Raw genomic sequence first — 14,161 nt, 5'->3', positions numbered from 1 at the left:
TTTTATCTCTTCTTCAACGTCCGCCACAATTATAAATTCCTTCTCTTCTCACAAGAGGTTGACTGACGCTGTTCTAACATGTCAACTTCTCTTGAGCCCAACAGATGATGATGAATAACATCCCAATGTATCAGTTAGTCAGTCAGTCAGTCAGTACATCTGATATATAAAAAGAAACAGCATCAATTACAGAGTTCAAGCGCATCGCATCTCTGCAACAGAAATCTTGTTTTGATATATGTTTACTCTGATCCTTAATTGCCAAACGAAATCGATCAACTAAATTAACATGATTCTGTAATGCAAAACAGATAGATTCAATAATACATATCATTAGTTGCAGGATTGAAGTTTCACATAAGACACTTAACATGTAAGTTTATCGAAAATTATTTAGTTCTGATAAATATAATTTTGCATTGACCAATTACTTAATATAAAAAATAAAACATGGGAAAATAAAGGAGTTGTAGACAGGAGACTCTATACAAAAGAAGAGGAAGATGACTCTTCTGGTAATTACTGCCATCAATCCGAGATAGGCAATGTAGACCTTTCTGGGAGTTACACTCTGATGTCAGATTCTGGTTCCAGAATGCAGATAATGTCTGCCAAATCGTTAACAGAAACTTGCCCCTCCCACTCATGTGCTTGATGGATGCAGAGTGCCCATCCTCCAAAATAGAATCCCTAGACGAGAAGAGCCACCAGAGAGTCAGAGTGAATTAATCCTGAACCCCATTCTGCGAGGCCTCGTTTGGAGCCTCTCTTAACGATCCTGTCCTCTGAAGCCCTAGGTAAGGTGTAGCTCAGGTCTTTGCGAGGAAGGACTCACTGAGGGTAGGGGGGACATGTTCGGATGACCTCTCACCAAAGGGCTGATGCAAGCACCATTAGAGGAGACGAAGGAATATCCAAAGAGAAGAGTCTCACTTGATTATTTCCCTGCCGATACATTATAAATACAAAAAAACAGTTATTTCTGGAAAACAGACTTATCAAATGCGTCTTGTTCAATAACTAATTGTAAATCAGGTATATAAATGCAATGCCTTAAAAACACTATAAGGAGATACCTTTCACGACTATTATCTCAAGACAATAATAAATTGTCTGAAAACCTAGAAACAATGTTTACTTCTTATTGTAAAAACTAACTAATTAGAGACAAAACAGAAAAAAGAACCACAATCTGTAGTTATCTTAGATATTTGGTCATAATTACTCCTGTGTTCCTCCCATTACTTCTCTTTGTCTGCTTGAGAAGAAGAGAGACACACTCGATGTATTCTACCTTTGCCTGTTTCACGCGAATATAAATAAAGATAATCTTTACATAATCAAATTTGATATTCGTTTTTGTAAAGAAAGAAAAAGTTCTCGAATGTAAGAAGATTCATATTAGGCTTAATCGTATAATTTTTTTTTCGAGATTTATATTCAATATGAATAAAAGTAATGAATGTTAACGTTACTCTTCTCAATAAATATATTTGAAATATCAACTCGAAATATTACTTTTTCTGTTTATTTCATCAGGAGTAGTAACTGCAAATCTTACTCTTTTCATTCAATTTTTCAAAAGTAGTAACTCCTTATCATATCCATTTCATATAATTCATTAAAAGAATAAGTCAAAATTCTTACCTTAAAAATCCTACATCATCTTATGTTTCTCTTCTCCAATGTCCTTCAGCTCTGTGTTCCTTCTCTTCTGATCAGATGTTGACTCAATGGGTCTGACAGACGCTGGTCTAACATATCAGCTTTTCTTAGGTCCAGCAGATGACGATGAACAATCTCCCTGTACACCAGTCAGTCAGTCAGTCAGTCAGTCAGTCAGTCAGACAACCAGTCTTTTGTTCTACCAGTTCATCTGATCTGCAATTGAAAATAGCATCAATATATGAGGGCATTACAAAGATCAAGGGTTTTACAAAAGACAGAATCTCTGCAATAAACAGCTCAGTTTGATGTTCCTTTACTTTGATCATTAAATGGAGAAATAAATTGATTAACAATAATGATATTATTCCTGATCAGCAAAGCAGATCCATTTCAATATATAAGTTCACAGAGAAAGATTTACTTCTGATAAGTTTACTTCAATGTTATAACTAATCATATACAGAACAAGAGATTTCACAAAGAACTCACCTGTCAGACTGGTATTGAGATATTTTTTTTTCTTTTATTGCCTGGCGTTGTCCCTTTGAAGGACTTTGTAAGGATATTGTCTCTGTCCACCTCCCAGAGAGAGAGAGAGAGAGAGAGAGAGAGAGAGAGAGAGAGAGAGAGAGAGAGATACTTTTTCTGAAGAGCTTTTGCTCTACAGATTTCCCTACTTTCAAGTTTCTTGGAACAGATTCCGTCCAGAACTTTGATGGAATATTGGGGACATATCATATGACATTATCAATGGAGATTAGTATAAAATGAATAAAAATTGAAAGGTGATGAAAACACAATTTGTATCATTCACAGATTTATTTATGATGAGCTCCACTATTACATATTACCTACCATCACCTCAACCATCTCCGTCAAGATCACTTAAATAGATTGTGCTTTCATTAATAGATAATAGACAATGTTTAGAGTGAATCTTAGCACATTCAAGTTTTGCTATATTTTGATAAGAATATGTCATGATATAAGTCAAACACTACTTTGGTAATTAAAAATATTAATTGAATTGAAGTGATTAAACAAAAGAGAAGTTCTGAAAATAGATATAAGAAGAGAGATTGATAGATTAATTGATTGCTTTAAAGTTTTCAGGCATCCTCACATCATAAGAAAAGAGAACAAACAGTGGAATGAACATAATAAAAGTTTCCAAAAACAATAGATTTTTGTGAAAAGATATTAATTGTTCCCTAACAATTGAATATATAATATATATATATACTGTACATATATATATATATATATATATATATATATACTTATATTATCACATTACTATAAAAAAATTACCTTTATGATCTGAAAGGGTTTTTTTATAATCAAATCATTATAAAAAGTTAGTTAAACCTGAATCATTTAGATTATGAATTAGAATTTGGTGATCAACATTTTGAGACATTTGTTTCACAACAAAAGGGTCAGAGCATATTGAACTTCTTCCTCAGGGATCGTCATCATTTTCTCTCTATTACGGAACATCTGTGCATCAGTCCTCCTACCGAACAAAGAAGAAAACATTGTTATGAAATAGACTTTGGTTGTTTGCAATGACTCAGCACAAAAGCTAACGGAAAAAAAGGCATAGAAGATGATGAGGAAATATTTTTTCTAAAGAGAGAAAAATGATAATGATAGTGAAAGAAAGGAGGAAGATGAATATGATTAGAATTGAAGGAAGTGAGGAAAGAATTGGAGGGAATCATAAATACTGATATTCAAACAATAATTAATCAGAGATTTTGATCAAATGATAATGAGCAGAATAATAAGAAAAAGTGAAGAAAATAATGAGGTGGAAATTGCTCTACACATCAACATCTCTCTATCATCCACACAACGACATTCTCTGGAAATGTCTCTGATTCCATTAATCAAGATACAAAGGAATATCAAGAGATCGAATGAGGAGAAATAAAAAAAAAACTATTAAGAAACAAATTATAGACCAAAACCAGAAGAAAAATAGTTTTGAAACTTGGCTCATAATGAATAAAGATTAGTTATTTAAGCTCATCACTTGATGAAAGGTTTAGAACGTTGGTAGAGAGAGAGAGAGAGAGAGAGAGAGAGAGAGAGAGAGAGAGAGAGATGACCATTAACAATTAGACCTATGATATGGAAAAAATACTGGATTATATAGAAATAATCAGTTATTTAGGCCCATGGTCTGCTTAATGGAGAGAGAGAGAGAGAGAGAGAGAGAGAGAGAGATAGAGATGCTACCTAAATACAATGAAGACCATGAAAAATAAGACCTATGATATGAAAAATTACCAGACCTAATAATAGAGAATACTTTTTAGGCCTATGGTCTGCTGAAGGGCTTATGCCGAATGTTAAGAGAGAGAGAGAGAGAGAGAGAGAGAGAGAGAGAGAGAGAGAGAGAAATCGTACAATACAGATGAAGAAGGAGAAGAAAAAGAAGAAGCAAACTCACCATCTAACACCATCTCGACATCCGGTGGATTCCTTTGCCTTAAAATCCATCTCTGTAAGTAAGGCTTCGTCATCTGGTCGTTCATCTTCTGGGAAACTGATTAAGTGTCTCACCCTGACTCCCTTCAAGGAGTTCATCATTGGGAGGAGGAAATCCCGAGGACTCCTCCTCTCCTTGGAACACCGAGGAAAGCAGAGTGAAGAGAAGGATCTGTTGGGAAGAAGAAGAAGGATAAGAAGAAAAATCTTATGAAATGAAAGGAAAGGAAAAGAAGAAGAAAGGAAATGATGTCTACCATATTATTAATTATTGTTTTATTGACATCTGGTTTATTTAAGATGAACAAGTGCATTCAGACACACAAACACACACACACACGCCTTCACGTACACAGTATTGCAATTGATTTTTAATGATTCCAAATAGGATATGAATTGAAAATAAAAATAAACCTTTAAGTAAATTTTGAAAAGTGTACAAATTGATAAACTTATTTCTATTTTTATAATAATTAATAATTGACTATTTCTATTAATAGGCCTATGAGATTTTTCTTTCTCCAAATCTGATGTCGATTTAAAGTCTTATTTCAAATAAATTTTTCTGTTCAAAAAATTAATATAATAATTTTATCGTCTCTCTCTCTCTCTCTCTCTCTCTCTCTCTCTCTCTCTCTCTCTCTTAATGAATGATGTCTCCTCACCTCCTTGCATCCTGTGGTTGCAATGCCCGAAGGATGTCCCCAACCTTCTCGATGTCTTCTTCCTGGACATCGCTGACAAAGACAATGACAATTGGATCCTCCTCCAAGAAAGGAATTGGGTGACTGACGCTGCTGACATCCTTGACACTAAAGTGAATCTCTGAAAGAGAAAAAGGTTTAAAAAGAAGAAGAAGAAGAAGAAGAAGAAAAACAACAACAACAACAACATTGAGGAAAATGAAAATCACAACCAAGCATTTTCTATCTGTTTCTTTCGTAAGATTTCAAAGGAAAAGACCAAATGGGAATAATGATAACTGAAACAACGGATTTAGAGACGAAATTACTTAAGTTGGGAGCTACGGGTTTGCGTTGATGTGTGTGCGTGCGAGTTAATCTGTGTGTGTGCGTGAGTCAATGTGCGTGTGCGTGCGAGAGTCAATTTATGTGTGCGTGCGTTAGTTAATGTGTGTGCGAGTCAATGTGTGTGCACGCGAGCATTGTAGCTTCTATCATGTTGTATTGGGATAACATCAGTCTCCTCATGAAATTCTCGCATTGAGCACTGTATGAAGAAACTCAGCCAATAATAACTCAGCTTCATTGGACTATCACAATATTATTGGTCGATATAATACTTTTCACGTCCCTTTCGGTGATTGGTTCTTGAGAACAAATGACTCCGCCCACATTTTTGTAGAGAACCAATCAGCGCAGAAAGAAGGCGGAGTCAGGAGTAGCCTGTTCCCGATACTGGTTTCCACTTCATTTCCATCATGATCATTACTATTCATTACTGTCACCATCATTAATATCATTATTTGTGAAATCAATAGTGACTATAGTGATGTAGTGATGTCACCTTTAAACTGAATCATTTCCTTTTTTTATATAAGAAAGGAAATAAATGAAAACTTAGCATCGAAAGCTTTCAAATTACTTCAGATCAGATGAAAACCAAGGTCCTTTAATGGGAGCATGGTCCTCCCATTAAAGGACCTTGGTCTTATGTAAGAACAAAAAAAGCCTGATTGAGCCTTGAATATAATGTTCTAAATTCATACAGCAATAATGATAATAATAATATTAGTTACAATAATAGAAATAATGCTAATAACGATATTAACAGAACGAATGACAGGAATGGGATAAGGAGAAGGCGAGATATCATAAAGTCCCTCAGAGGAAAGGAAGACAGAAAATCTGTCATCCTTCTCTTTAACTCACCTAAACGTCTGATCCTTTTTGTCTTTTGCAAAGATCGACAGAAGGCGTCGAGGCTGAATAGGTCCGGAAGCCTCACTCTGATATCCTTCACATTTGGAGGGATTTGAAACGTTGGGTTCCAGATGCCTCTGTAAAACTCACAACTGTTCCAAAGAGAAGAAAAGAAAGAAATAATTATTAGATTCGATCGGGAATTTTATTAAGTGGAATGATGATGATGATTAAGATGATTAAGGAGACGATGACGATGATAATGATGATGATGATGATGATAAGAATGAAAAGTAAAAAGGAATAATTTGGTGGAATATTGATATTTATATCATCTAAAAATGAGAAGGAGAGTAAATTTGAGACTTTTTTTTATAATGAATCTAATGATGACCGTGAGGATGATGATGATGATGATGATACTAGTAATATAAAAGATATAGACTATGTGACTCAAGTTGAGGATTCTGGCAAAGTTAGTAGCCTAATTATTCATGTCTGTCTTCATTTCTCTTTAAAACTACGCTTAACATACATACACACACGCACACACATATAATATATATATATATATATATATATATATATGTGTGTGTGTGTGTGTGTGTGTGTTTGTGTTTTTATGTATCTATATCTTTTTCATGAAAATATTTGATGATATTAGTTAAGAAGTAGGCTGATATTCGGAATAACTGTGAGAAAAGCAAAGGAAAAGGCAAACCTTACTCTTCGCTGAGCAGACTTTTGATTGACTCTGTTTCCTCTGCGTTAATAGACGTAAATTCTCTAAGGCTGCGACGAAGGGATATTCCTCTTGGGTAAACCTGGTGTTGCAAGAGATGTTTGGTTAGTACCTCGAAGCCGGAGATACTTTCTTTGAGGTCTATAGAAATTCTAATTTCATCTCTGTTTGGGAGAGGAGGATCAGTGGCTGCAAGGAGGGCGATGTAAGACTCGAATGATGAGTCAGTGATTTCAGTGTAGTTATCAATCAAACGAAACCTTTGCGCTATCCAGCGTGAGAGTTCGTCATCGCACTTTATATTGTGCATGACTTTCAGGAAGGAGTCTTTGTCCCTCAATCCTGACTCCTCCAGGAGTTCCAGGGTCTCAATCTTGGTTGCCAGTGGCACCTCCACTTCCCCCACGTGGAAAATGCTTAGTGTCTGGATAAGTAGGTTTTGATACTTCTCCAGAGAGTCAGGGAGAGAGCCCCCATGCAGCTCTTTCACAAAGTCTTTCACTGATGAAGTTTTTGTTGACTTAAGAGAAGCAAGCATTTTTAATTGGATTTGTAATGGGATGCTGGTTTGATATAATTCATCACTCCACTCCTGTATTGCCAATAGATCCACATCTGGGCTGGTCATTTGTTTATAGATGTTGTAACCTCCCAAGAACTCCATGAAACCCTTATGAGGGAAAGTGTAATAGGAGTTGTTGAAGGAGGTGACTTTCTTTAGGAAGGCTCCCGCCAGCTCTTCTATTGGTACTCCCAAACGAAGACATAGATCCCTCAATCTTTGATAGACCGAATGGGGAAGATTTATAAAATCATTTTTCAATCCTTTGAGAGATTCCAAAGAGAGTTCCTCCAGAAATATATTTATTTTGTGTTGCAAGACACTTAATTCTAAGTCACACGTAGATGGATTCCTCTGCAAACGCTCCTCTAATTTGGAGATGATTAGAAGGAAAATCTGCCAGTAGAGCTCAGCCTCAGTTGTGATTCTGTTTACATCATCTGGTTTAAACATCCAAAGAATTGTGAGGAGACAGAGATTATAGGCGACTTCCCACACTATGCTCATTTTGTGTTCAGTTTTCTTAAGGAATTTTAATAGATTATCTAGCTCTTGTAAAACTGGGGAATCTTTGGGTAGACTCAAGAAGTATTTGGTTACAAACTCTTCTCTTTTGTTGGCTTTAATTCCTACAAGCCGAAGATGAACAGCATTCAAAGCCCTGGATTCGAGATGAGCATTCAGTTTCTCTTCAGCTTCAGGTCTGGTTGTAACAATAACAGTTAATTGGCTGTAGAGTTTGTTGAGAAAAAGAATATGGTCGAAAAGGCCAGATGAACTCTTGTTGAGCTCATCGTAGCCATCTAAGATGACCAGAGTTTTTTGTCCTAAGACAGCTTTAACAAGGTCTCCATCCCTGAATGAGCGATGAACTTCTTCTCCCAAAGAGCATTCAATAAGCCTATCAAATGTATTAACAATATCTCTTAATTCTGCATAAAAGAGCAGATGAAAGTTGCTGAGGCCTTTGATGGAGGATCTTTGGTTGGCCCAATCAGATGTTATCTTTTTCACTAGAGTGCTCTTGCCCATTCCTGCATGTCCTTTGAGCAAAATAAAACTTCCAGCGTCAGAACCCGAGGCTACATCTATTATGTTCTCCAGTAAAACCTCCTTATTCTCTCCATCCTGATTCAGTTCTATTTCTGTGAATATTTCATTCACTGGCAACTGCCTTCCATCTCCTTTCACTATTAAGGACAGTGGATTTATGGTTGTATTTCGATTCAAGACATCTTTCAAGAATGGAACACCTTTATTCCTTATCAATGCTATCTGTTCAGAGAAGAACAATTCCTTCTTGTACTCATCAAGGGTCTTTGGCAAAATGTCTGCATCTCTTATTTCATTGAGCTTTTTGTTGAAATTAGCAACATTTGCATCAATCTCTGTCTGGCTGACATGTGAACATATTTTGCCAACACTGCAAAGTGCTCTCTCCATTAGTGAACGGATTTCTTCAATTTTGTCAAAGAAACCTTTCTGATTTAGACTGAGAGCTTCATGAGCTATAGTGTTTCTTATGTCCTTTAAAGAAGTGATAAGACATTCTGGCTCTTTACCGCTTCCTGATGACCAAGCAATGTCATCTTTTCCAGCAAAGACTCCTTTACAATGTTTCAAAAGGAGACAGATAAGGGTTATATCCCATTTAGCAACATCTGGGGGATACTTTTGCAACGTCTTAAGCTGTTCTGGATAGAGCTTCTTCTTTAGTTTATTGATCTCTACATTTTTGTTCTCCAGGTAAGTTAAGAATTGGATTGACTGATCCCAATCTGGGTTTCCCCAGATGAGAAACAGCTGCAGCAAGGGACATATAACCTCATCCAAGATCTTCCATTGTCTGATCTTATACCGGTCACATTCATTGAACACTGGGCGAGAAGTCATCCTGTAACAAAGGAAAGAAAAGAGAATGTTTAAGTAAGCATTAAATTGCATATAAAAATGAAAATAGTTTTTATAAGGAACATTTATACCCCTCTGAAAAAAAAGTTAAATTCTTCTTCGGGATTATATATATGTATATATATATATATATATATATATAGATAATATATATATATATATATATATATATACATATATATATATGTAGTTCATCTTTTTTTTAAATTAAAAGTTTCTGCAATATACATACATACATACATATATATATATATATATATATAGATCTCTTGCTTGAGGGTACAATCGGGCACACTATTTCATATTATTTCTCTTTCTCTTGTTTTGTTGGGGTTTTTATAGTTTATATAGGAAATAATAATTACAATCTTGTTGTTCTGAAAATATTTTCTTTTTCTTGGTTTCCTTTCCTCACTGAGCAATTTTCCCTGTTAGAGCCCCTGGGCTTATAGCATCCTGCTTTTCCAACTAGGGTTGTAGCTCAGCAAGTAATAATAATAATAATATCATATATATATATATATATATACATAAATATATATATATATATATATATACATATAGATATATATATGTGTATATATATATATATATATATGTGTGTGTGTGTATATATAAATATATATATATATATATATATATATACATATATATATATATATATATGATAGATAGATAGATAGATTGATATATTTGTATGCGTGTGTAAACAAAATCAGTCCAAAATTCGAAATGCTAAAGAAGGGAAGAAGCATCAAATTGATAAGAGGAAGATTTGGAATAGGATACCAACAAAAGTTTTCTTTAAAAGATGAAAAGGGAAATATTTACAATAAAGAGGATCAGAATTATGAAACATCTCATGCAACATGCATAATGAACTAATTCAATGATGGTGCCAGTGATTAATATCTAGATCAGTAATAAGAAATTTAATAGACCGTATGTTTCTGTCCAACAAATTAAGATGAGAGAATCAGCAGCTGAAGACCAGACAGCAGAACATTATTCAAAACAAAGTAGAATGAAAGAATTAAAACACCTCTTCAGAATACATTGATCACCGAAAATCTTGAAAGACTTTCTCAATGAGACAATTTATTTGTGCAATTGAAGAAGATACAGACCTAATGTGTTTCTCAAAAGTAAATTTGCTATCGAGAATCACACCGAACAATTTAAAAGTCATACAAAGTTAAAGAAACATGATCAATACTGAGATCCGGATGTTGAGGAGCCACTGTCTTTGACCTACTTACAATCATACTTTGACTTTTTTAGGATTCAACTTCATACCGAATAAATTGTACCATGCGCTAATTTTAGCCAGATCTCTATAAAGGGATTCCTCAACCCCAGATCTACATTCAGGGAATGGAATTGATGCAAAGAGAGTAGCATCATCTACATATGCAACAATCTGGTTTTCTAGGCCAAACCACATGCCATGTGTAAATAGTATGAAATTAATGGGCATAGAATACTACCCTGTGGAACATTCCTATACTCACTATGGTGCCCATCAATAACAACTCTTCGACATCTATTACCTAAAAATCAATAATGCTAAGAAACGACCCACCCACTCCCAACTGCTTGAGATAGAAAACAAGTGCCTCATGATTAACTCGGTCAAAAGTAGCACCATAAACAAGGCCAATCATACGAACTTCCTGACCACAATCAAAGAATTTCTGTACAGCATTGAAGATTGAAAGGAGTGCATCATATGCTCCAAGGCCTTTACGAATACCAAATTGCAAACTAGGGCATAGAAGATTACCTTCAGCAAACTTATTAGGACGTTTAGCCAGAAGACGTTCAAAAACTTTAGATAACAAATTTACATAGAGGAGTACATTGCCAATTCCCCAACAAGTGCTAAATCTTCCTCTTCTTGCTAACTTGCGCAAAAGAACAGATAACTTTGGATCTAAGAAATCTGCAGTCTTTATAAAAAACTAAGTAAAATAACATTTGGGATAACACCTCCATAATCATCAAGATCCATCAACTGAGCTTTAATTTCACGAGATCGAAAAATATCTATATATGAATTGAGAATGAAAACAATAAAATAAAAACGTTGACTTTTCAAAATCATGACCTAATACAGACTTCCCCCCAAAAAAATGTAAATGTCACTAGAAAAAAATATATGAAATGGAACAAATATAGATTAGAAAAGCAAAAGTAAATACAATTCTTAAGTAACAAATAGATATTCTTCAACATAAAATTCATGGACTCATATATGGTGTACTCATTTAAGGGTTGGACCATGCAGGTTTCAAATCAACTATTTACATTTTAACCTTATGGAATTTTGAACAACTGATAACAAATCAAGTAATGTTTCTCATGCAAATTTCACCATTGACATATGACACAGATTCTTCTCATTTCTAGCATAACAAATTTTTCTCAATAAAGATATGCCCCTCTGGGTTATCTTTACCATCCTTTGTCAAAATACATGCGATCATCTCTTTTGTTTCAAGCCTGCTATAAGACTCAACAGAAGTATCTTCCAACTTGTCTTTCAAATCTGTTATTGTATTACGAAGCAATCGCTCCTCCACCTGCTTTGTACTACCAATTGATTCCAGTAAAGGCCTAGAGACACTAAACAATCTGACAGGAAGATACAATGAATCTTTAATAGTTTTTCCAAAGAGTAATTGCCCAAGCTGTGCAGCAAAGAATACCGAATCATCAACTAATTTAAACAAATTCCTTGTTTCCGCTGCCTTTGCAGAATGACAAACCTTTCGTATTGTCTTTGATTTCCAAAAGATAGGCACAGCATCCTACATATTCTTTGATCCCAATAAAATAAGATTTCCTCTTATACTTTTATCATCAGTCCTTTAAGAAGCGTCCCCTAGACCAAAAATAGCAATATCCGTTTTATTGCCAGCTCTGGAGAACACAACTTTATTTTGTTTGCTATGAATTCTCTCAACGACATGATTTACCCTCTTAAGATCTCTTATCTTTGCTTCATTATTCTTCATTGACATTAGTAAAGCAGTTATTGACAAATCTGGTATACTATTTGCGGCTAACCAACTTATCTTCCCCGCATATTTTCTATAAACTTTATTTTCCTGCTTTGTCAATGGATCATCAGGCTTAGCTTTACGAATATCTTGTATATCTTTAATACTATTATCATAATTCTCCATTGAGATTACAATTTCATCTCTGGTCATTTGTATATCTATACCAGTGAGTCTAAAGCTATCCTTTTCGACCTTCGAAACTGTCAAAACACTTTGCACTTTTTCTGTGAGTTCATTAACGAATTCTTTAGTTCCTGCTATGCTGAAATCATCCACGTGAGTAATTACCATCCCCATAAGATCTCTTCCATCATGTGGATCCTAAAATGCTTCATCACCACTTACATTCCTCAAACCTTCTTGCTCAAACATATCTCTCATTTTCAGCCAACATTTTCTGTTGGCATCATCAAGAACATACAAAGGATTCTTCAATTTCCTAATTACACCTTCTTTCTTCAAATCTTTAGGAGGTTCAATAAAGACATCTCGATCCAAAGTTTTAGACTGCAGGAAAGCTGCCCTAATGTCAACTGATTGCACATTAAACTTCTCATTTGCTGCTTCATCTAGAAATATTTTTACCCTTTCCCTCATAGCAGTAGGAGAATCCGCTTGACGTTTGCACTCTTCCTGGAAGCCTCTTGCGACTAATCTGGCATTATAATCAGCCTTTTGACCATCATGTTTTTCTTTCTTTGTAATTACCCATCTACTGCTGATTCTTTGTTGTCCATAATCTTTGACTTCCTCAAAAGAATCATAACCTTGGAGATTATTGTATTTTTTTCTTTAGCTTCAATCACTTCCGGCATCTTATGATATTTAAATGGGAGTTCCACTACAAATACAGTATTATCAAGGGGAAAGCATTTGTCCTTCTTAGACCTCAGCCAATAGGCACCAATAGAATCACCCTTTTGATCAACATAATCAATGCTTTCATGATTACATGTGCTCTTTTCCTCTCTCTCTCTTTCATAAAATTACTGACTTCATTCTGGTTTCTTTCCTCTTCATCTTCCTTTTCAATTAACGCAACCTTTCTAGAGTGAGATCTCATTTTTCTTCTGCATTCATTTCTTACTCCATCTTTCTTTTTATCAAGTTTCTCCTCAGTAATGTTACTTATTTTTTTAATCAGCCCTTTATCACTGTCTTTACGGGCATAAACTCTGTATGGCTGTACTTAACAATCTGCCACCTTTTTAAAATCTCCGTTTGCCCATATGAAAACATCTCTGTTACTATGACAAAATACCTTTACTGGACCGCACCAGCTTTTATTATTCTTCTCATAAAATACGAGAATACCCTCTTCATATTCAGCGTCATTAAAACTACTCTTTTTCACTTTCGAAGCTTTGATCAACTTATTTTCAAATTCTTCTTCCCTAAATTTCTTGGTTATCTCATGGTGCCTCTCCATGATCTTTGAAACCTCTTCACTGTCAAATAAACTCTCTGTAGCTAAATTACCTGTTGAGATTCCTGGAAAAGTAATTGATTTCCCTGTAACTAGTCTCATGGGTTCATATCCAAGTATATTTACATTAGTATTATGTGTCCATACTGCCATATTTACTGCCATTTTTAAAGCCATCTTTTTGTCTGTCTCTAGCATCTTGTTCATAGTAACATCAGCAGAATGATGATTTCTTTCATTTAAGCCATGCTCCAAGGAGAGTATGGTGGACCAAACTTTACTGTAAAGCCAAACTTACTTGCATATTCATTTAACTCCTCATTCTGAAATTCATTTCCATTGTCAGCCCAAAAACCCATTGAAGGAAAACCAAACCGCCAGTTCCAACCATTATTCAAAGCATCGAAT

General features: G+C 34.9%; 1 protein-coding gene across 1 annotated transcript; it reads right to left on the bottom strand.

Annotated features, from left to right (window-relative positions):
• Positions 1–5,796: 5,796 nt before the first annotated feature.
• Positions 5,797–12,618, bottom strand: LOC137626984 (uncharacterized). Its single transcript, XM_068357968.1, has 5 exons — positions 12,241–12,618; positions 11,798–11,952; positions 6,774–9,245; positions 6,057–6,199; positions 5,797–5,834 (listed from the first exon to the last, which is right to left on the bottom strand). The coding sequence occupies exons 1-5, from the start codon at positions 12,616–12,618 to the stop codon at positions 5,797–5,799; spliced, it is 3,186 nt and encodes a 1,061-aa protein (XP_068214069.1).
• Between the last annotated feature and the right edge of the window lie 1,543 nt (positions 12,619–14,161).

Source organism: Palaemon carinicauda, chromosome 34 (assembly GCF_036898095.1).
Source record: "Palaemon carinicauda isolate YSFRI2023 chromosome 34, ASM3689809v2, whole genome shotgun sequence".
NCBI classification, from domain to species: Eukaryota; Metazoa; Arthropoda; class Malacostraca; order Decapoda; family Palaemonidae; genus Palaemon; species Palaemon carinicauda.
The sequence above is the reverse complement of the archived record's forward strand: the minus strand, read 5'-3'. Positions and strand labels throughout refer to the sequence as shown.